The 24,348-nt window shown below is 38.0% G+C and overlaps 1 protein-coding gene across 3 annotated transcripts in view; it reads left to right on the top strand.

Annotated features, from left to right (window-relative positions):
• Window positions 1-21,023, top strand: part of LOC109560994 (multidrug resistance-associated protein 1-like) — a 97,442-nt gene extending 76,419 nt beyond the window's left edge. For all 3 annotated transcript variants that reach the window (XM_070786475.1, XM_019963459.2, XM_070786472.1), the window contains 10 exons: window positions 1,760-1,914; window positions 2,646-2,801; window positions 7,468-7,667; window positions 8,941-9,067; window positions 10,877-10,978; window positions 13,447-13,590; window positions 15,920-16,078; window positions 17,656-17,822; window positions 19,177-19,371; window positions 19,713-21,023. In XM_070786475.1, the coding sequence (XP_070642576.1) occupies window positions 1,760-1,914; window positions 2,646-2,801; window positions 7,468-7,667; window positions 8,941-9,067; window positions 10,877-10,978; window positions 13,447-13,590; window positions 15,920-16,078; window positions 17,656-17,822; window positions 19,177-19,371; window positions 19,713-19,845 (1,538 nt within the window). In that variant the 3' untranslated portion in view covers window positions 19,846-21,023. The remainder of the gene's footprint in view (window positions 1-1,759; window positions 1,915-2,645; window positions 2,802-7,467; window positions 7,668-8,940; window positions 9,068-10,876; window positions 10,979-13,446; window positions 13,591-15,919; window positions 16,079-17,655; window positions 17,823-19,176; window positions 19,372-19,712) is intronic.
• Window positions 21,024-24,348: the final 3,325 nt, after the last annotated feature.

The following is a 24,348-nucleotide window of genomic DNA, read 5'->3' as shown; positions in this document are numbered from 1 at the left end:
TGAAGTCTGTCCCCACAAATGTTCCAGTTTAGAGCAGAAATACAAGGGGTTCCAAGATAGTAGTTTGTGTTGCAAGAGGAGGGGGCAAAAGAGCATAAAAGAAATAATAGAATATCTGAAGAGTTCAAATATATTCAAAAGAATTTTTCTGACTACTGAATTGTTTGGGAATAGATGAGTTCTTATGGCATAGAAAAATAGTGGTACAAGCATTGTAAATGTAGTGAACTTCATGAATATTATGTTTAGTAGTAATGTAAACACTGAATATTTGAGGGAAAAATGGGCAACAACCTATTTTTAGAAGGGCTAGAAGAAAGTAAGGGGGACTGAGGTAGGAAAATAATAATAAATATTTAAGAGTAAGACATTATTAAACAGTCGTGTGTGATATTATTTAAAATAGAACTAGCTAAAATAATTTGAAGTGGTCAGGGTCAACTATTTTTGTTTTGCTTTGTTTTACACATTATACCTACAAGAATCATGTTGCCAACACACTTTTATTAACAATTTTATGTAGTAGAGATCAACAAAGTAATTGTGTATCCCAGAAGACTCAAAAGCAAATGTCTCAGATAACATGAAAGTTTATTGATGCCTCAAACGGAGAAGTCCAGGCACAAGTCTTTAAACTCACTTGATCGAGGGGGCTCAAACTAAGTATCCACTACTCTTTATTTATCAGTTCTACTCGTTTTCCTCATTGGCTTAATCCTTAAGCTTCACATGGTGATGGAAATGTTATCTTTCAAAGAATTTCCCTCCATAGAAACCCAGGAAATTACTCTCCTTGAAACAACTTACTTATCCATCTTTGAATCAATCATTATACCCAAACATTCTCTTTTTCCAACCTTACAAGTTCCCCAAGTTGGCGATTCTTTGTGCTTTCATTTCTTCTTGCACACCTGGATAGCTCTTTTCTGAGCTTGCCTCTTTCTTGTTATATTCAGTATTTTGTCAAACACAGCCCACAGTTGTCAATAGATGCTGTTAACAGTTTTTTAACCTTTTCCACCAGAGCGACATGTTGATTATGTTTTCTGACTTTTTAGTTCGTCAAGAACAACTCTTCCACCAACCACATCTCTGCAGCTTGACAGACCAAAAAAGTTTATTCCTCACTCACACCACTTGTGCATTGTTGATTGGGAAGGGGATTTTTCTGATTCTAGAGCCCAAGTTGAAAAAGCAACTCAACTTTTTTTTTTTTTTTTAAACTTTGGCAGGCACTGTGCAAAGGGAGTAGGAGCTTTAGCAGATCTGACACCAACAATTAAATGCTCTAATCTGGAAGTGTCCTGTGTTGTTTCTCCCTCAATAGTTCAGAACTATTTCTTTGTTCTCTCCAATCACAAAGGGGCCAAAAAGTACAATTCTACCATGGACCTAGAAGTTAGGAGAACTGAAACTGTTTGCCTAGTACCACCAGTGACTACCATTGTCCCTCAGGATGTTATAAAAGTTAATAGGTTGCTAACATTCTATCCACCTGGTTGATCTGTTATCTTCAGAGCGTTTCTCTAGAAGCTATGCTCAAAAATAAGAGAGCCTTGCTCTGATACCCCATCAGAGCATCTGTATTTATTTTCAGTGTGCCATGTATGTTTATACTTAGTTTGGTCCAGAGTTACACATTCTGAAATTTGATACTTGAGTTTTCCATTAAAAATAAGTTCTATTATATGCAATTTCTTGAGTGTTAAAATTTGAAGTTTAAGCTGTTAACATGTCCCTGATAGCAGTTTGTGTTTAGGTCTCTTTGTGTGCTCTGGAGCTTATGTAGTCACCAGGGGATCCTTGGCTGCCTCTCGAGTTTTGCATGCTCAGCTGTTGGACAATGTGCTGCATCTCCCGCTCCAGTTTTTTGAAACCAATCCCATAGGCCAGGTCATCAATAGGTTCACCAAGGTAAGGAAACCCTATCTTATTAGAGGGCATACGTAAATAAATGATGATCCACATTTAGTACTTTATAATCTCTACCTATAGGGTTTTACCCATCGTATTTACAGCTAAGTACTTTTAATTGTATTGTCCAGTAAACTATTATGCAAACCACATAGGTAATTTAAAATTTTCTAGTAGCAACAATAGAAAATTAAAAAGAAACAGTTGAAATTGTTATTGATAATAATATATCTTAATGTGTAGAGTATCTGACACAGAATATCTGAATATCTGAAACATTAAAGTGTAATAAATATAAAAATATTAATTGCATATTTTGATTTTTTATTCTTACAAAATCTCCAGAATCTGATTTGTGTTATAGACTTGGGTTATATCTCAATTTGCAGTAGCCACATTTCAAGTACTCAATAGCCATATATTTGCTAGTGGCTCCTGTATTAGACTGTGCATAGCCATAACCTTAAAATACGGCAGCCAAGTGTCATGTAGTTGTGATTGGGAAATGCAGATTGCTTGATCATTGACATCTTGGGACTATAAAACCCTCTCAATTGTTATAACTGAAAAATATGTGGGGGTGAGTTGAGGAGGGCAAAAATCATTTAAGATTCATATTGTCACTTCTGGGTAAGTGTTTTTATTTTTGCACTGACTGATATATGTCTTCCTCCCCTCATTTTAAACCATAAAAAGTTAAAAATAAAGTGATCTGATGTCAAATTTTTCAGGACATGTTTATAATTGATATGCGTTTCCATTACTACATACGGACCTGGGTGAATTGTACACTGGATGTTATTGGAACAGTTTTGGTCATTGTGGGAGCTTTACCACTCTTCATTCTTGGGCTTATTCCCTTGGTTTTCCTCTATTTCACTATACAGGTAAGTTTATGGATTTTTATGTTTTAATAACTTCCAAGTTCATAGTCAAATACTAGTTGGGCTTCCCTAATGGCTCAGATGGTTAGGAGTCTGAGGAAGAAGGGAAACGAAGAGGATTGGGTAGGAAGTCCCGGACTGCAGAACAGTTTCATAAGAGGTTTGGTTGAATGAATGGAAAATCCACAACCAATACTGCCCATTGATACTCCCACGTGACCTCTGAATGAGTCTGTTTTAACACCCCTTCCCTGCTGAGTCATTTCCTGGGAGCCACCTGAGGGAAAAGTGGCCTCCATTCTAAAATAGGAGTGGATTTGGAAAGGCAGCAGCCTCGCTGTCAGTCAGCGATGTGCCCTGCAACAAGAGAACTGAGTTGTGCATTTTCATGGCCACCACAAAACCTGGGTGTTATTTACATTTTAGCAAAAAGTCAATTTTCCTGAAGATTCAAGAGAGAAACGAATATTCCCTTTTGCCCTGTTACCCTGCTATCAAGAAACTATTGCTAGAAGTATTAAACAGATCTCTCATGATAGGTGTACACGTTTATATTCTAATTAAAATGTAGTCAGCCAATTTGAATTCCAAGATAATGTCACTGGGAGGCTCTAGTGTAAAAACAAAATTTCTTAACTCTTGTTTAAATTAAATATAACAGTGTTTTTGAGGTTCTTTATATGAAAGGATGCAGTTCTTGTAATTTAATGTTTTCTCGTAATTTAATGTTTTCTCAAAATCCTAATTTTAAAATTCTTATTGGAGTTAGATTTTTCCAAGTTCAGTTCAGTTCAGTCACTCAGTTGTGTCCGACTCTTTGCGACCCCATGAACCACAGCATGCCAGGCCTCCCTGTCCATCACCAACTCCCGGAATTCACTCAGACTCACATCCATCGAGTCAGTGATGCCATCCAGCCATCTCATCTTCTGTCATCCCCTTCTCCTCCTGCCCCCAATCCCTCCCAGCATCAGAGTCTTTTCCAATGAGTCAACTCTTCGCATGAGGTGACCAAAGTACTGGAGTTTCAGCTTGAGCATCATTCCTTCCAAAGAAATCCCAGGGCTGATCTCCTTCAGAATGGACTGGTTGGATCTCCTTGCAGTCCAAAGGACTCTCAAGAGTCTTCTCCAACACTACAATTCAAAAGCATCAATTCTTCGGCGCTCAGCCTTCTTCACAGTCCAACTCTCACATCCATACATAACTACTGGAAAAACCAAAGCCTTGACTAGATGGACCTTTGTTGGCAAAGTAACGTCTCTGCTTTTGAATATGCTATCTAGGTTGGACATAACTTTCCTTCCAAGGAGTAAGCATCTTTTAATTTCATGGCTGCAATCACCATCTGCAGTGACTTTGGAGCCCCCCAAAATAAAGTCTGACACTGTTTCCACTGTTCCCCATCTATTTCCCATGAAGTGATGGGACCAGATGCCATGATCTTCGTTTTCTAAATGTTGAGCTTTAAGCCAACTTTTTCACTCTCCTCTTTCCCTTTCATCAAGAGTCTCTTTAGTTCCTCTTCACTTTCTGCCATAAGGGTGGTGTCATCTGCATGTCTGAGATGATTGATATCTCTCCCAGCAATCTTGATTCCAGCTTGATTCCTCCAGCCCAGTGTTTTTCATGAGGTACTCTGCATATAAGTTAAATAAGCAGGTGACAATATACAGCCTTGATGTACTCCTTTTCCTATTTGGAACCAGTCTGCTGTTCCATGTCCAGTTCTAACTGTTGCTTCCTGACCTGCATACAGGTTTCTCAAGAGGCAAGTCAAGTGATCTGGTATTTCCATCTCTTTGAGAATTTTCCACAGTTTATTGTGATCCACACAGTCAAAGGCTTTGGCATAGTCAATAAAGCAGAAATAGATATTTTTCTGGAACTCTCTTGCTTTTTCGATGATCCAGTGGATATTGGCAATTTCATCTCTGGTGCCTCTGCCTTTTTTAAAACCAGCTTGAGCATATGGAAGTTCACAGTTCACGTATCGCTGAAGCCTGGCTTGGAGAATTTTGAGCATTACTTTACTAGCGTGTGAGATGAGTGCAATTGTGCGGTAGTTTGAGCATTCTTTGGCATTGCCTTTCTTTGGGATTGGAATGAAAACTGACCTTTTCTAGTCCTGTGGCCACTGCTGAGTTTTCCAAATTTGCTGGCATATTGAGTGCAGCACTTTCACAGCATCATGTTTCAGGATTTGAAATAGCTCAACTGGAATTCCATCAGCTCCACCAGCTTTGTTTGTAGTGATGCTTTCTAAGGCCCACTTGACTTCACATTCCAGGATGTCTGGCTTTAGGTGAGTGATCACACTATTGTGATTATCTTGGTCATGAAGATCTTTTTTGTACAGTTCTTCCATGTATTCTTGCCACCAATTTGTCCAAACCAAGCTATTAATCATTTGCTCATTTCTACATGTCTACTATCATTATTGTTCTTATTTCTTATGATGCCCCTCTTCTCTCAGCCACCTGGAAATTACCCTTTATGCATAGGTTATATTCTACTTTCTGTGTGAAGGATTCTCTACCAAAATAGTGCAAAGATATGACTTATGAAGGTATTATGGACTTATTATACTATATTATTACAGTATATTATTATATTATGCTATATTATTTTGTAGGCTGTTTTGTTGTTGTTTTATTTTTTAGTGGACCTAAAATTGTCTCCTCAATAAGATTGTAAGTTCTCTGGGACAGATGCTATGTCTTATAGTTTAAAAGAATAACCAAAAAAATTGATGAATGATGTTGAGAATCAATTTTATCTGCTAAAAAAAAACAAAAACAACAAAATGTATCACAAGTGAAAATTTTGTGGTTGGTGCACTATAATAGGGTGACTAGGAATGGAAAAGAGTCTAGAAACAATGTTTTGTGAAGGGGAACTTAATAGGCTGAACCCAGGACATAGATTCAGGAGCCTCAAATTCTAGTCACTTTCTTGACTCCTGTGCTTGGTACATCACTTCCCTTTCCAACCTTCATTTCTTTTACCTGTAAGATAAGAAGTTTGCTTTAGATTAGTGCTACTCAAAGTGTGGTCCCTGGACCCATGGACCTATTGAATCAGAATTTCCAATTGTACCTCTCCTTTTAAAAATATCATATTTTGCAAGTAAATATGTATAATTTTTATTTATCATACCCTAATAGAATCTCTCAGGTTGGGGCCCAGAAATCTGTGTTTTTATAATCCTTTGGTAATATTTGCTGAAGAATGAGAAGCATTAATCTAGATCAAAGGTTCTTAAGCTCAGAGCTCTGTATAATTTTAGGGAGAGACTCCAGGGCTTCAACAATTCATTGAACATTTATGAAACTTTCTTTGGGACAATCTCTTAAGTCCCCTGGCAGGCTCAGAATGTCATCATCCTTTGTATTCTCCAGAGCATTTAGCATAGACCAGAGCTTGTAAACTCCAAGACCACATGTGGCTTCAGATATGTTTTCACTTAGCTAGCTCAATGTTTTTTACCAAAATGAAGACTTTTTTAAAATCAGGAATTTTACATAAAAGATTTTCCTGAAAAAAAAAAATTGCTAGATGTGGCAACTCTTTATTTTCATTTCCAGTTTATAGCAACTATTTGGGGCTGATGAATGATGGTCCAGTTAACTCAGGCTTACTCCTTCTAGCTCTCCACAGTCCACTCATCCCAATTGTCCATAGGGGAAGCACCAATTATAATTGTGGCCATATTGAGATTTTTTAGTGGAAAAAAATTTCCATAATTATAGTTAGGTATAGGTGGCTCAGATGGTAAGGAATTTGCCTACAATGCAAGAGACCTGGGTTTGATCCCTGGCTCAGGAAGATCTCCTGGAGAAGCGAATGGCAACCTTCCTCAGTGTTGTTGCCTGGAAAACTCCATGGACAGAGGAGCCTGGTGGGCTACAGTCCATGGGATTGCAAACAGTTGGAAATGACTGAGCGACTGAACACATTCGTTATCATAATAATATTATTGTTTGTGCACTTGGTAGGCTTCCTTCATTTAATGGGTTAACCACCTGGCCACACTTTCAACTATTTAACTTAGAGCTTTTTCCACTAATGGTTGTTTGAGAGCGTCCCCAAGGTGAAATTTTGCCCAATATGTTTGAGTTGTTCTATCCAGAATTTGGGCTTTTTACTGTTACTAACACTTTCACTTTCACTGTTACAAAGGTACATTCCTTTCCTGGGGCTCCTATAACAAACTTGGTGGCTTAAAACAACAGAAATTGTATTCTTTCACAGTTCTAGAGGCCACAAGTGTAAAATCCAGGAGTAGGCCTCTGTCGCATGCTTCTGTCCTAGCTTCTGGTGACTGTCAGTGACCCCTGGCATTTTCCTTGGCTCCCAGGTACATCACTCCAATCTTGTCCTCCATGAGTTTCTCCCTATGTCTGTGTCTTATCCTTTTCTATTTTTTATAACAACACTCAGACTGGATTTCAGGCCAACCCTAAGGATCTCATCTCAAGACATTAATGACATCTGCTAATATCCTCTTTCCAAATAAGGTCATATTCACAGGCGATGGAGATTAGAACTTGAACTTAAATTTTGGGAGCTGCTCATTAGCCCACTACACATGAATCTTGCCAGTTTCAAACTGCTGAAGAAATTTTGGCTATATCTGCAAGACGACCTCTTTCTGTTTTCCTGTTAGAGATACTACATGGCGAGCTCTCGGCAGATTCGACGATTGGCAGGAGCATCTCACTCTCCAGTCATTTCCCATTTTTGCGAGACTCTGCTGGGAGTGTCCACTATCAGGGCATTTGGACATGAACAGAGGTTCATCCAGCAAAACAAAGAGGTGGTGAATGAGAACTTGGTCTGTTTCTACAACAACGTGATTTCAAACAGGTAAGTCATATCCACATACCTAATTCAAGACTAGTCCCTTCCTGGATGTTTTGTTTATTGACCTCTAAATAGAGTATTTTTAGTAACATTTCATCAAAAATATTAAAACCTTAAATATTTCTAGTATTTAATACACATTTAAGTTAAAGTACATCTATTTATATCCATATGAACAGTCCATGCTATTCATGTAAATATAAAATCCTACGTTTTTTTTAAGTTACATAGGATGCTATTAGAATTACTAAAGATATGACTCTATGTTGTATTTATGTATGTGAACATAAATTTTATTTGCATACAACAATTTATAATATTTTGAATTTGAAGCTATACATTTCACCCAGTAGCGGGGGGGATGTTAAATAGTACTTGGGCACATTTTAACTTTTAGAGATTAATTTTATTGTATAAAATGTGCATGTAATCAGGAAGGTAAGTGATTTTCCAATGAGATTTTAAAATAAATGCATCATTTCAGCTGGTGTTCTTTCCTTTTTCTTTTTAATTCTGATTAAGTTTACTCCTTGGAAGGAAAGTTATGACCAACCTGGACAGCATATTAAAAAGCAAAGACATTACTTTGCCAACAAAGGTCCATCTAGTCAAGGCTATGGTTTTTCCAGTGGTCATGTATGGATGTGAGAGTTGGACTGTGAAGAAAGCTCAGCGCAGAAGAATTGATGCTTTTGAACTGTGGTGTGGAGAAGACTCTTTCGAGTCCCTTGGACTGCAAGGAGATCCAACCAGTCCATCCTAAGGGAGATCAGTCCTGGGTGTTTATTGGAGGGACTGATGTTGAAGCTGAAACTCCAATACTTTGGCCACCTGATGCAAAGAGCTGACTCATTTGGAAAGACCCTGATGCTGGGAAAGATGGAGGGAAGGAGGAGAAGGGGACGACAGAGGATGAGATGGCTGGATGGCATCACCAACTCAATGGACATGGGTTTGGGTGGACTCCGGGAGTTGTTGATGGACAAGGAGGCCTGGCATGCTGCGGTTCATGGGGTTGCAAAGAGTCGGACATGACTGAGAGACTGAACTGAACTGAAGTTTAAAAGCAAAGTTCTTCAAAAGTAAAGCATGTTTTAATGCAGATAAATTCTTTATTGTCATTGCCACCATCCTATGTTTGATTGATTTCTAACTAAGTGAGAAAAAAGTAGAAAGCAGCTATTGATGTTTATGTCTTCATTTCCCAGAGGAGAGTTCATATTGAGTGCACCAAAGCTTTTGCATCTCATTTCAGGAATATTTTCCATTATTTCAGGTGGCTGTCTGTTAGACTTGAATTTCTTGGCAACTTAATGGTGTTCTTCACTGCAGTGCTTACTGTGCTGGCTGGCAATTCTATAGATTCAGCAATAGTTGGTTTGTCTATATCCTATGCCCTAAATGTAAGTAATAACGATTGTGTGGTATATGACATGTTTATAATCCAATTAATTAAGCTCTCTTCTTTTCCTGTCTGAATAAGAGATGGTAGTAACTAAGTAATGAGAGACAAATCTGGATTACCCTGGAGGCGCATTTCTTTTTCTCTTTTGCTACTAGCAAAATAGCTGGCTCAGCCGTTCTAAGGTAGTTCACAGAAAGAAAGCCGATCCCCAAGGCTCAGTGCTAGAGGACCAGGATCCTAGTGTTGCATCATCACCCAGACATTTCATCCTCTCCTATCCTTACAGATTATAAAGTGTAATAAGGGTAGGGGCTTCCCAGGTGGTGCTGGTGTAAAGAAACCGCCTGCCAACACAGGGTAGACGTTAGAGATACAGGTTCAATCCATGGGTCAGGAAGATCCCCTGGTGGTATGGCAACCCACTCCAGTGTTCTTGCCTGGAGAATCTCATGGAGAGAGGAGCCTGGAGGGCTACAGTTCATAGGGTCACAAAGAGTCGGACAAGACTGAAGCACCTTAGCATGCATGCACACAACAAGGGTAGGGCCTTTCTCTACCATGTCCTGTCCATCTGTTATGTTGGGGCAAACGTAACTGTGGTCTCAGACCATGAATTTTAAATCTTTGTAACTAGGCTCTAACACATGTTTATTAATCAAAATAGGAACCTTTACAATCCATGCATTTTTGCCAATGGGAAATAAGTTTGTGTATTCCTGTTGGATAAAACTCCATGCTTCAGGACTGATGAACTCTTGGAGTGCGTTTGCTGCCTCCCGCTGGTTGTGGAAGCATTTTCCCAGCAAAAAGTTTTGGAGATGCTTGAAGAAGTGGTAGTCGACAGGTGAGAGAGCAGGTGAATAAAGCAGATGAGGCATACATACATGCTTCCCAGGTGTGGCACTAGTAGCGAAGCACCTGCTGGCCAGTGCAGGAGACATGAGACATGGGTTCTATCCATGGATCGGGAAGATCCCCTGCTGAGGGCATGACAATCCACTCCAGTATTCTTGCCTGGAGAATCCCATGGGTAAAGGAACCTGGCGGGCTACATTCCATACAGTTGCAAAGAGCTGGACATGACTGAAGAAACTTGGCATGCACACATGCATATATATAGTATATGGAGTGCCTGGGCAGAACTCTGTAATCAAACTATTTGTTCTGCAGTGAAACATGTGAATGTGTAGCATGAGTCAATTAAATCAACACTTTAAAGAGGCCCACTTTAGTTCAAGTCAGGTTGGCCATCAAATCTTTTAACAACAAACTCAAGAAAAATTTGAATTGTGAGGGCTTTTTGACTTTCAGAACTACATTTGAGGTTATAACCATGGAGAACGTGTATTTTGAGGAAAGGTGAGTGTGAAGAACGTAAAATTTGGGGGAAAAAAAGGAGACACTTGTAGTCAGAAAATTAGAAGAATCCTTCTTCTAGTGGAAAATGGTAAAGTGTGGCAAAGGTAATATGCACAAATTTTTCCCCACTTAGGATGTACATTTCTTAGGGCCTATCCCATCAGTCTTGGTTTTCATCTTTCCTTACACCAAGTATGGGCACCTTTAATATGTAGTGAACAGTCTATCTTCTGCCAAATAACCATTATTTATGGCATTAATGAATTTAACAAACCTAAAACAGCACATATGTGTGTCTATAGATAAAAATACTTACTTTGAATTAAGTTTAAATAATTCAAAGGGATAAAATATACTAAAACTCTGGGAAAAAAGCTTTGTAAAGTATTATTAACGTTGTGTAAAAGACTGATACTTATTCATTAAGCTCTTGGTTTTTCACTCCCAGATTACTCAAACCCTGAATTTTTGGGTAAGGAAAGCATGTGAAATTGAAGCCAATGCAGTTTCCATTGAAAGAGTTTGTGAATATGAAACTATGGATAAAGAGGTAAGTACTCATGAATAACCAATAAGCAGATACAGAATTTAAGATATTGCAGTACACCTTGAATGGACATTCTGAAAATCAATTCTGAACAAAACCTGTATTTGTTATAAAAATGAAACATGATCACCTGTTTTTAAGAGGCACAGTGATTTGTCCCCTACCAATGTAGAGTAAAATATGCAACCTCTGATTACAACTTTGTAAAGATTTTACATTGAGAAGTATCTTAATATAGTCAGCTCTTAATTATTTACAGTCTGATTGTATAATTTAAAAATTAAGTACGCCTTTATTGTTTATACCTTCTGTTCCATTTACTCATCATTAGCATCTCTGTGGATGGGAAGGAGGAGGAGAATAAATCAGTCTGCTTTTTTCCCTTTAATTAAGTATAATTTGAGGGACAGAAGAATTAGACTATTGACAGAGTATAATGGTTGCATTATCTGCATATTTTGTTAATTTCAGTTACTTCTGTCTCCCAGTTCCATGAATTAATAGGGCAGATGATAAAGGTTATATGTTGAATTTCTATATCTTCTTCAATCTGACTATAAAGATATCTAAATCTTCATGAAAAATTCCTCCTTTGCTTATAACTCAGGAAGGTGTATTCCTCCTCCAAATAAAAACCTACAGATTTCCAGTTGTATTTTTGGTAGCATCTCTTCATGTCTTTTCTCAGACCTTGTTCCATTAACCATCTTCTCTAAGTCGTAATTTCAGCACCCTAACCCCTTGGCTCCTTTCAGCCTACAAATATGCTAAAATATTTTCTGCATACTCCAACTTCTACCTAAATGTTGATTCTTCCTCCAGATTCTTCCCTGAGTCTTACCTTCATTTTTCCCAAAACTTTCTTGAAAGATTAGTCTACCTTCACAAAAACAATCATAATTATCAACATTTAGTTTGTTCAGCCTACTGCTATGTAAGGACTATATAAAAATTTTATCATTCTCAGGACTTCCCTAGTAGTCCAGTGGTTAAGATTCCACACTTCCAATTCAGGGAATGCGGTTTTGATCCTTGGTCTAGAAACCAAGATCCCACATGCCACGTGCCATGGACAAAATAAAGGAAAAATAAGTTGTTTTCTGTATTTTCTAAACCTTCTGCTATTAATATATATTTTTTTATTTTGCAAAAAAAAAGAATAAAATGTGTGTGTGCACACACATTTTTAAAAATTACCTTTATATAATTTGATGCCTTATAAGGTGAGAGATACCATTACAAAAACTCTTGATGTGGAAAAAAGTAAATACGTCCAAATAACCATGTTTACTCTAAAATAGCCCCATTTCTCTGCTCCTCTTTACAGCAAAATTCTTGGGAATAGTTCCTGTACTTGCTCTAACTCCTTTTCTCCTTCTTTTTTGGAACCTCCTCACACAGGCTCTAACTCCCCTCTGCACCGCGCCTGCCCTGGTCAGCATCACCAGTGGCAGCCTCCCAGTCTTCACTCTACCTAGCCTATCATCTGGTGCTTGTGATCACTTCCCTTCATGAAAACACTTCCCCTCACTGGCCGGGCACCACACTCTTCTTTGTATTCCAGCTCCTGTTCTTCCTCCAGTGTCTCAGGTCCTCAGATTATGCACCTAGCTTCTTTTACCTGGAAAGCCCTTCCTCTGATATCCAAATGGCTTGTTTCCCAATCAGGTCCATCAAGACTTTCTTAACCACCCTACTTAAAATTACACCAACACTGCCTATTTCCTGACCTTCAAAACTTTATCATCAACTGACATTCTGCACGGGCCTCCCTGGCGGCCAGTGGTAAAGAATCCACCCGCCACTGCAGGAAACACGGGTTTGATCCCGGGGTCAGAAAGATCCCCTGAAGGAGGAAACAGCAACCCACTCCAGTATTCTTGCCGGGATAATCCCATGGACAGAGGAGCCTGGTGACCTACGGTCCATGAGGTCACAAAAGAGTCGAATACAACTTAGCAACTGAGCAACAACAGCAACGATATTCTGCATAGACTGTATGATTCTTTCTGTCTCTCCTCACCAGCAAGTACTCTCCCGAAGGGAGAGTTTATGTTTATTATTTATTATGTTTTTCTCACTGCTAAATCTCCAACAACTAAAGCATTGACTGGTGCGGTAAACACTCAGTATGTGGGAAATAAATGACAAACTGTCCCCTGTCAATTAAAATTCTAGGTTACTTTCATATCCTTTATAAAGTTATAGAAAACTTCTATTGATAACTTAATAGAAGATGGGAAGCATTTTTATGAGTGAAAATTGATTTATAAAATCTTCTTATAACTAGATGAGAAGTTTTATGTTGGTATTATTTAAAACTATTTTCAGAAAAATCATAATATTTACAAATGTTGTCTTTCCTCATTTTTGTTTCATCACTTCTGTTTTTATGCCTGAGAATTATTTTCTTTTGGAGGGAAGGTATTTTTATTGTAATTGCAGTTTAAAAAGTTTTTATTTGTTTTAAGGCACCCTGGATAACGTCTAAGAGGCCTCCATCACAATGGCCCAGTAAAGGGATAGTGGAGTTTGTTGATTATCGAGCTCGATACCGAGATGATCTTGGTTTAGCATTACAAGATATCACTTTCCAGACTCATGGGGAAGAGAAGGTACCATAAATATTTCATAAGTTTCACTTTACCTTTTATCTGAATATATTTATTCTCAAGGCCAAAATATACTGTGGTATGGAGTATAAAATGGTCATTTGTTCAAATTTCATTTAAAAATAGTAAAGACGTTGTTGGTATGTAAAGAATAAATTTTTCCTCTACAAATAAAAATATATATTTTAAATTGTTCATAATCTATTATGAAACATGATTGTACTATTTTTACCTACATTGAGGTATAATTAACAAATGAAAATTGTATATATTTAGAGTGTACAGTATACATAGAGTATATAGCTTGATATGAATAAATTGTGAAATTATTATCATAATTTTAAGCACTTAAGATCTCTTAGCAAATTTCTGTGTTATTAACTATAGTCACCATGCTATGTCTTAGATATCTAGAATTTATGTGTCTTATAACTGAAAGTTTATATCCCATTTTCCCACTCAACCCCTGGTAAGCACTATCTACTTTCTGGTACTGTGAGTTTGACACTTTGCGATTACACATGTAAGTGAGATCATAAAATGTTTTCCTCTGTCTGGCTTCTTTTGCTCAGCATAATGTCCTACAGGTTCACCCATGTTACCACAAATGGTAGGATTTTCTACATTTTTTATGGCAGAATTATATATGTGTATGTATGTATATGTATATATATATACACTTTCTTTATCCATTCATCCATAGCACATATTTAGGTTGTTTTGATATTTTCTTGGCTACTGTAATATTGCAATGAACTTGGGAGTGAATATTTCTCTTCATCATACAAATTTCATTTCCTTTGGCTACACATACAGTATTATTAGTATATTTTATTTTTACTTCCTCTAGTAAGTGAAGTGCAACAATAAGGCAGTAAGATAATAGTTACTGTCCAGTAATACACAGGTGAGAATATTTGTATAGTCAGTGACATTATGTTTTCCAAGACTATCAGTGAAATGGGAAAATGTTTGAGATGTAATTTAGTTAATAAGAACAATATACAAATCTTTTGACAGTGTATCATTTTTGTGTTTTAAAAAAGCAAACAGATAGGCATATTACTAATAGCAAAAAGAATGGTTACAAAATATAAACGTGATTCTCTCCAGGTGTTGGGATTTTAGATGATTTTCACCTCTATATTTTTTCAAAATGTTTTATGAAAATATATTATTTCCCTGATCAGATTGATATTTTACAAATAAATAAAGATAAAAAAAATTTAATGAACAGCAGTATTCCACTTTCCCCTTTCCTGAGACTTGTTTCAGATAACCCCAAATTCTCCTTTTCTAACCCTCTAAACCAGGTCCACTGAGGTGGCCTCAAGGACAAATTAATTTTTGGAAATAATTGTGGAATTTTAATCATTCTATTTCATTCAGTGTATTCCTGGTTTTTCGGATGTAGTATGTCAGATTTAAGATTTAAGATCTTTAATTAGGGCAAACCAGGCACCAAATGTTCTCTCCATGCAGTGTTTCCATTAACACCAAGACACGAACCAACACCCAGAAGAGGTTGCTTCAGATCTCGTGGCCAAAGGAACACTGCAATCACTGGATGCTTATGACAAGCCGATTACTTTTGTCCAAAAGTCCAAAATCCCCAGACTTGATCTGTGACCACCCTTAGTAGTTTTGATGCAATAGTTGTTTTGCAGGCGTTCCTTTAGATTTTCTAGCCTATCTCAGCAAAGGGTTCCCATCTCCTTTGTTTGCTTGTTTGTTTTGGAGGAAGAATGGTAGAGAAGCCTCATTCAGAAAGTCTCATGGAATCAACCCCTTTATCAGTCTCTCTTTCAACTCCGCATTTAATGGCTGTTTCAGGGATGATTCAGGGATGATCTGCTCTGCCTGGGGCAGTTTTTGCTGGGTGATAACTAAACTATTCAAAAACCAGAGGAAACACACAAATTAGCCCAAGCCTTTCTAGTGAGTAAAGTGAAAGCGTTAGTTGCTCAGTTGGGTCCAACTCTTGGCAACTCAGGACCGTAGTCCACCAGGCTCCTCTGTCCATGGAATCCTCCAGCCAATAATACTTAAAAAAGTTGCCATTTCCTTCTCCAGGGATCTTCCCTATCCAGGGGTCAAACCCAGGTCTTCCGCACTGCAGGCAGGTTCTGTACCTCTGAGCCACCAGAGTAAGTGGTATCTAGATAAAGATGGATCCTTGAAAGTCACATTAAGTCTTCCACGATAGTCAAGTTTACTCTAGTTGGCAGTTAGATCCCATTTACCAGACACATAATGTATTTTTTGTCAGTACAAAGGTCTCCTTCCCTTACACAAAGTACGGTGTAAATTGTTTATGATACATTCATTATAGATTGGAATTGTGGGACGAACTGGAGCAGGCAAATCAACACTATCAAACTGCCTCTTTCGAATTGTAGAAAGATCAGGAGGTAAAATTATAATTGATGGAATTGACATATCTACTATTGGGCTTCATGACCTTCGTGGCAAACTCAATATTATTCCACAGGTAAAGACTGTTTTACTGCTAGTCTTTCTTAACTCCCTCTGGTAAACTTCTTCTTTTTTGTTGTTTTTTTAAGAATATATTCCTTTCAAGCCTATACATTTGGATTTGAGAGCCAAATTATTTTAAATATATTGTGAAAAATAACTATGCAATTAAATCCTATTAAATACTCTACCCTGATGCATTCTTTCTAAGTGCATTTATCTGTTTGAAAAACTAGTATGTTGCTTTGTAAGTTTCCTTCATAATAGTAAATACAAATAAAATTAAAATGAAGAAATCATACTGAAACTACCCTGATGCATTCTTTCTAAGTGCATTTATCTGTTTGAAAAAGTCACGTTAAGTCTTCCACGATAGTCAAGTTTACTCTAGTTGGCAGTTAGATCCCACTTACCAGAAATTTTAGAAGAAAAAAGCAATTAGTGAGGCTTTTGCTTAGTTGGTACTTTGTTGAATTTTGACTTTTTTGACTTTTTGACTTGAGGTTTAGAAGTATTTTTTAAAAAATGAAAGGAACCATAATTCAGTTAGATCTTTTTTTCCAACTCCTTTGATTTTTCCATCTGTGGCATCAGAGGAACTTGATCATTAACAAGTATGCAAATCGGCTCAATAATATGCTTCTACAGCCAAATATGACTCATTCAGTTGTGTTTGAAAGATTTGAGCTGAGAATTTATGAAGTATGTTTATGTTTGCTTCTAAAAATGCTATCATCTCTTTGTCATATTGTTTAAACATATACTGGCATTCATGAATTTACTTTGGAACAAATTTAAGTAAATTTTGGAAGGGAAAAAAATTGGTGGAGAAAATAAACTGTCATTCCTTTCTTATAAATCAAAACAGGTGTAGTAAAATGCAGTTTCACTAGATGTGTAAATGTATTGGAAAAAGCATGGACTTGTCTTTGAATTCTGCTTAAGCACTTACTTTCTGTGTGTCCTTGGACAGGAGCTTTTGAAACATCTAGTTCGCTATCTAACAAGAGTGTTTGCTTCCTTATTTCTGGTTGGTGGACTAATTGATAATGTTATATACATACTATAGATACATTTATTCTATTCTTCTCTACATTATATATTACATTGTTGTTTAGTTGCTAGCTCATGTCTGACTCTTTTGCAACCCCTTGGGTTGTGGCTAACAAGGCTCCTCTGTCCATGGGATTCTCCAGGTAAGAATACTGGAATGGATTGCCATTTCCTTCTCCAGTGGATCTTCCCGACCCAGGGATCAAACCCCCATCTCTTGCATTGGCAGCTGGATTCTTTTACCACTGAGCCACCTGGGAAGCCCATATTATATTATATCTCTGACTAAATGGTGACTACTATCATCATTATTATTGTGGTTGGAAAGCTGTCTTCAACATTATGAACTAGAGAAAGAAGAAGTATCAGGAAGTTTATAATGATTTAATCAAACACAGCTTATTCTGACCTTCAGCTTTTGGTTTCAATATAAAATGAATTTGATAACTATTTAGCTTTTCATCATTTTGCTTTTTCCTTATTTAAAGTATGCATGCCTCATGTGACAATAAGATTACCAGTGATTGTTCTATTCTCTAGGATCCTGTTCTATTTTCTGGAACCCTTCAAATGAACCTGGATCCCCTAGACAAGTATCCTGATCATGAGCTATGGGAGGTGCTGGAACTATGTCACTTAAAAGAGTTTGTGCAGTCACTTCCCAAGAAGCTGCTGCATGAGATTTCAGAGGGTGGTGAAAACCTCAGGTAAGCTGCGAAGAACAGAGCTTGCCTGAGTTACTCATTCCAGGCTTTTTAGAAACCAGTTGGCCCCAGAGGGAAATCACTCCTGAGCCACCATGGATTTTGTTGTTCAAAGGACATCACTGGCTGATTCCTTCTAGAGAAGAGAGACAAGGAATAAATAAAATGGTAGCCACCAGCTGGAAAACTGCTGGTGAAGGAAAATGAAGGGGAAAGAAAGCAACAATGCAGTGTGGAAAGTCATTAGTTAACTGACTCCTCTTTAGTAAAGACTCCTACCCTAATAGCTTTCTTCCGGAAAGAAATGTTTGAGCAAACTCTGGGAAATAGGAAGGGAGGGAAGCTTGGCATGTTCCAGTCCGTGGGGTTGCAAAGAGTCAGACACGACTGAAAGACTGAACAACAACAAAGTTCTGCTTTATCTTCACCACTATTGTCTTAGGACAGTCCCTTTATGTGATCAGAAACCTGCTGCTGCTGCTAAGTCACTTCAGTCGTGTCCGACTCTGTGCGATCCCATAGACGGCAGCCCACCAGGCTCATCTGTCCCTGGGATTCTCCAGGCAAGAATACTGGAGTGGGTTGCCATTTCCTTCTCCAGTGCATGAAAATGAAAAGTGAAAGTGAAGTTGCTCAGTCGTGTCCGACTCTTGGCGACCCCATGGACTGTAGGTAGGCTCCTCAGTCCATAGCATTTTCCAGGCAAGCGTACTGGAGTGGGTTACCATTTCCTTCTCCGACCAGAAACCTAAGGAAAAGCAATTACACCCTCTCTGCACCTAAGAGACACAGCCTGCATGACTCAGCTTCTTCTTTGCTTACTCCCCGCTCTCCCTCTCTCTGTTTCTGCCACCTTGGCCTCCTTGGCTTCTTACAGTTCCTTGAATATGCCAGGCCACTTCCTGCCTGCCTCAGGAATTTTACATCTGCCCATCACCTTGCCAGGAGCAAGTTCCCATTGGAAATCTGCAGGATTCACTTTTCATTTTCCTCAGGTCTTGAATTTAAAGGCGTCGTCTCTGAGGATTTCTTTGGCATGCTCCTCAAAAATGTCCACCCCATGCCCACATTTTATATCCTGCCTTTCTGTATATTCGAATTCTTCTTATGCCTTTTGCTCATTTATCTTGTTTATTTTTTGTCTCCCCGTGAAAACCCACAGACTTTTGTCTGTTTAATTCATTGTTCTATTTGCAGAACTTGGACCAGAGTCTGGTATAATCACTCAGGGGATACTTCTTAAAGAATGAATGAATGTGGCTTAGGAAGAGAATAACAATGTCATCAGAATTTTAGAATAGGAAGTGTGTGACCATAAAATCCATTGTTGAGACCATTTTACTATTTTTTATAACAGTGTTGGACAACGACAGCTAGTCTGTCTTGCTCGTGCTTTGCTGAGAAAAACAAAAATTCTCATCTTGGATGAGGCAACAGCCTCTATCGATTTTGAGACTGATAACTTGGTGCAGACCACAGTCAGGAAGGAGTTTTCTGATTGCACCATCCTGACAATTGCTCACAGACTGCATTCTATCATTGATTCAGACAGGTATGCTTTATTTGTTTTCAGAAATAAAACAATTTCTATAGAGATAGTGATTGCATGTCTGAAACACAGTAATTACTTGCCACTAATAATGGATTTTATCTGTGCTGAGAGATACAAAGTGTCCCCTAATAGTATGGAAGATACTTTACAAAATAATTAGAGGAAAGCGTTAATGCTAAGAGAATATTAGAAAACTTGATATATTTCCTGAGTCAAATTGTACTTTTATTTCGTACTGGCAGAACTTACCTAGTAATTTAAACTTTACAGTTGCAAGAACAAGAAAGATGAACTGAAATACTGATTATAGTTTACCTGACTGGATTCTTTTCACATTGCAGGGTACTTGTTCTAGACTCTGGAAGAATTACAGAATTTGAAACACCACAGAATTTGATACACAAGAGAGGACTTTTCTTTGACATGCTAACAGAAGCTGGAATAACACAAGACTTGGGGGCGAAAAATAAATAGTTATATATGGATTATACCAAATAAAAAAAATAGTATTTGAAAAAAATAAAGACCGGAGAGAAATGTCGAAAAGTAGGCCTATGTTGGCACAAATAGAGATAAGCACCATAGTTCTAACCATCCTGAGCTGTGCCCAACCTTCTTTCTTCCAGTCATGCCCTCCTGAATATCTGCCTTTTATTGATTCCCCAAAGTGCAAAATGCCACTTATCCTTTAAGTCTCAGACTTTGTTCAGGAGTTATCTTCTGCACAAAGTATCTCTTGGTTTCTCTCCTTGGTCCCCTGTCTTATCTAGATGCCCTTTTGATATGCTCTGACTGGCCTTATTTGCATACCTTTATCATGGCAGGGACCAAAATCTGTTTAAATTATTTTTAGTGTGCCTCCCCTTAAAGCTACTTGAAGGCAAGTGCCTAGTTTTATCATCTTTGTATGTTAGGTTGCTAGCATAGTGCTTTCAGATTGTTGATTCTCAACAAACATTTGTAGAATAAATCATTAGGCGTTTTAGAGTAATACTGTATAGGCACCTATATACATATGAACAAAGTTTTGAGTTACTGTACAGTATATAAATTTTTGGAGGAATCACAGAAAAAACTGAGTTATTCAGCTGCTTTTTTGAAAGAGAAAGTATATGTTAACTGAATTTTATGATGTGCTTTATTTAAAAATAATATTTTATAATATTTTTACTATTTGAGTAAAAAGCCAGTATTTTCTATAGAATGTCATTTTTGACTTGAAAAGCTCAGTGAGTTATGTATCAGATGGTATACATTCACAAGTAATTATTAATTTGTGGTACTAATTATATTTTGAATGGCTTTTTCATTTGGTAGTTTTAAGCAACATTATTTCTCTGAATTGCCCTTCAAATTTGAAGTTTCCAAACTTCAATTATATTTTCCTTTCAAGATTATTTTAATAAAATGCTTTAACCTGTTCAGACTCATCAGTCATTTCTTTTATCCTCTTTTTCTCCTTAACAACTTTGCATAACCTTGCTTCATCCCCTAAAGGTATTTATGAAAAGTTAACTTACATTTTAAAACCCTACATTATCTATAAAGTTTCCTTGCTTAAAACATTAGCTACTGAAAGTGTTGTCTTGTCTTTATAATTCCTGTAGTACTTACCACTATGCTTTGTGTTCAGTAGGCATTGAATAAATATTTGTTGAAATCTCTTAAGAAAGGAGTTGTATATTTCATTAACATCAGTTAAAGTTTGTGTCTTAGCTTCTTTACATCTGTAATAAGTCAGTCAGAGACACTGCATAATTTAACAGTCTAATGGTATGTCAACAGTCACCTGGATATATTGTGGTATCTTCACACCATGGAATTCTACACAGCTGTGAGAATAAATGGACAACCACTACAGACAATAACACCAGTGAATCTCACATGCATACGGTGGAGTGACAGAAGTAAAGCACAAAGAATACTCTTATATGATCCTACGATTCCACGGATACGAAAGTTTGTTTTTTAAAAAAGGAAAAGCCAATTATACTCCTAGAAGTTGGGATACTGGTTACTCTTGGTTGCCGGTGTTGTAACGTCACTCAGTCGTGTCTGTTCTTTGCGACCCCATGAACTGCAGCACACGAGGCTTCCCTGTCCTTCACTGTCTCCCAGAGTTTGCTCAAATTCATGTCCTTTGAGTCAAGGATGCCATCCAACCATCTCCTCTTCTGTTGCCCCCTTCTCCTCCAGCCCTCAATCGTTCCCAGCATCAGAGTCTTTTCCAATGATGGGTAATGATTGAAAGGGTAAATAAGGTGGGCTTCTAGAAAATGGTTATGTACTGTTTCTTGATCTGTGTCTGAGTATTGGTTCAGGTTGTGAAAATCATCAGGCCATATACTTGGGGTTTGTACAATGTAGATAGATAGATTTATATATTTATCTCATGTATGGGCTTTCCAGGTGGTGCTAGTGGTAAAGAACCTACCTGCCAATCCAGGAGACATCAGAGATGCAGCTTCAATCCCTGTATTGAGAAGATCCTCTGGAAAGCATGGCAACTCACTCCATTATTCTTGCCTGGAGAATCTCATGGACAGAAGAGCCTTTTGGGCTGCAGTCTATAGGATCGCAGAGTTGGAGGTGACTGACGTGACATTAGTATGTATACATGCATATGGCACCCCACTCTAGTACTCTTGCCTGGAAAATCCCATGGATGGAGGAGCCTGGTAGGCTGCAGTCCATGGGGTTGCTTAGAGTCGGACACGACTGAGCAACTTCACTTTCATGTATTAGAGAAGGAAATGGCAACCAACTCCAGTGTTCTTGCCTGGATAATCCCAGGGACAGGGAGCCTGGTGGTCTGCTGTCTATGGGGTTGCACAGAGTCGGACACAACTGAGGTGACTTACCAGCATGCATGTATAATATAGTTTATAACTATATTATAAACTATATTATAAATATAAACTATATATTTATATAATATATATATTATTATATATTGATGTCATATATATTTATATTTATATAATACAGTTAAAGAATAAAAAAGTAAAATTTTAAATGACTAAGCCATTCAGTTCAGTTCAGTTCAGTCACTCAGTCGTGTCCGACTCTTTGCGCCCCCATGAATCGCAGCACGCCAGGCCTCCCTGTCCATCACCAACTCCTGGAGTTCACTCAGACTCACGTCCAGCGAGTCAATGATGCCATCCAACCATCTCATCCTCTGTCGTCCCCTTCTCCTCCTGCCCCCAATCCCTCCCAGCATCAGAGTCTTTTCCAATGAGTCAACTCTTCGCATGAGGTGGCCAAAGTACTGGAGTTTCAGCTTTAGCATCATTCCTTCCAAAGAAATCCCAAGGCTGATCTCCTTCAGAATGGACTGGTTGGATCTCCTTGCAGTCCAAGGGACTCTCAGGAGTCTTCTCCAACACCACAGTTCAAAAGCATCAGTTCTTCGGCACTCAGCCTTCTTCACAGTCCAACTCTCACATCCAAACATGACCACAGGAAAAACCATAGACTTGACTAGACGGACCTTTGTTGGCAAAGTAATGTCTCTGCTTTGAATATGCTATCTAGGTTGGTCATAACTTTCCTTCCAAGGAGTAAGCGTCTTTTAATTTCATGGCTTCAATCACCATCTGCAGTGATTTGGGAGCCCCAAAATACAAAGTCTGACACTGTTTCCACTGTTTCCCCATCTATTTTCCATGAAGTGATGGGACCGGATGCCATGATCTTCATTTTCTGAATGTTGAGCTTTACGCCAACTTTTTCACTGTCCACTTTCACTTTCATCAAGTGGCTTTTTAGTTCCTCTTCACTTTCTGCCATAAAGGTGGTGTCATCTGCATATCTGAGGTTATTGATATTTCTCCTGGCAATCTTGATTCCAGCTTGTGTTTCTTCCAGTCCAACGTTTCTCATGATGTACTCTGCATAGAACTTAAATAAGCAGGGTGACAATATACAGCCTTGACGTACTCCTTTTCCTATTTGGAACCAGTCTGTTGTTCCATGTCCAGTTCTTTTTTTTTGTGTGTGTGTGTGTAATAAAGTTTTATTAAAGTATAAAGGAGATAGAGAAAGCTTCTGACGTAGGCATCAGAAGGGGGCAGAAAGAGTACCCTCCATGTCCAGTTCTAACTGTTGCTTCCTGACCTGCATACAGATTTCTCAACAGGCAAGTCAGGTGGTCTGGTATTCCCATCTCTTTCAGAATTTTCCATAGTTTGTTGTGATCCACAAAGTCAAAGGCTTTGGAATAGTCAATAAAGCAGAAATAGATGTTTTTCTGGAACTCTCTTGTTTTTTGCATGATCCAGCGGATGTTGGCAATTTGATCTCTGGTTCCTCTGCCTTTTCTAAAACCAGCTTGAACATCAGGAAGTTCACGGTTCACATATTGCTGAAGTCTGGCTTGGAGAATGTTGAGCATTACTTTACTAGCATGTGAGATGAGTGCAATTGTGTGGTAGTATGAGCATTCTTTGGCATTGCCTTTCTTAGGGATTGGAATGAAAACTGACCTATTTCAGTCCTGTGGCCACTGCTGAGTTTTCCAAACGTGCTGGCATACTGAGTGCAGCACTTTCACAGCATCATCTTTCAGGATTTGAAATAGCTCAACTTGAATTCCATCACCTCCACTAGCTTTGTTCATAGTGATGCTTTCTAAGGCCCACTTGACTTCACATTCCAGGATATCTGGCTATAGGTGAGTGATCACACTATTGTGATTATCTTGGTCATGAAGATCTTTTTTGTACAGTTCTTCTGTGTATTCTTGCCACCTCTTCTTAATATCTTCTGCTTCTGTTAGGTCCATACCATTTCTGTCCTTTATCGAGCCCATCTTTGCATGAAATATTCCCTTGGTATCTCTAATTTTCTTGAAGAGATCTCGAGTCTTTCCCATTCTGTTGTTTTCCTCTATTTCTTTGCATTGATCACTGAGGAATGCTTATCCCTTCTTGCTATTATTACTCAATATATTGTGTTTTTTAAAAAATTAATATT

The sequence above is a fragment of the Bos indicus genome, chromosome 1, assembly GCF_029378745.1.
Source record: "Bos indicus isolate NIAB-ARS_2022 breed Sahiwal x Tharparkar chromosome 1, NIAB-ARS_B.indTharparkar_mat_pri_1.0, whole genome shotgun sequence".
Lineage (NCBI taxonomy): Eukaryota > Metazoa > Chordata > Mammalia > Artiodactyla > Bovidae > Bos > Bos indicus.
The sequence above is the reverse complement of the archived record's forward strand: the minus strand, read 5'-3'. Positions and strand labels throughout refer to the sequence as shown.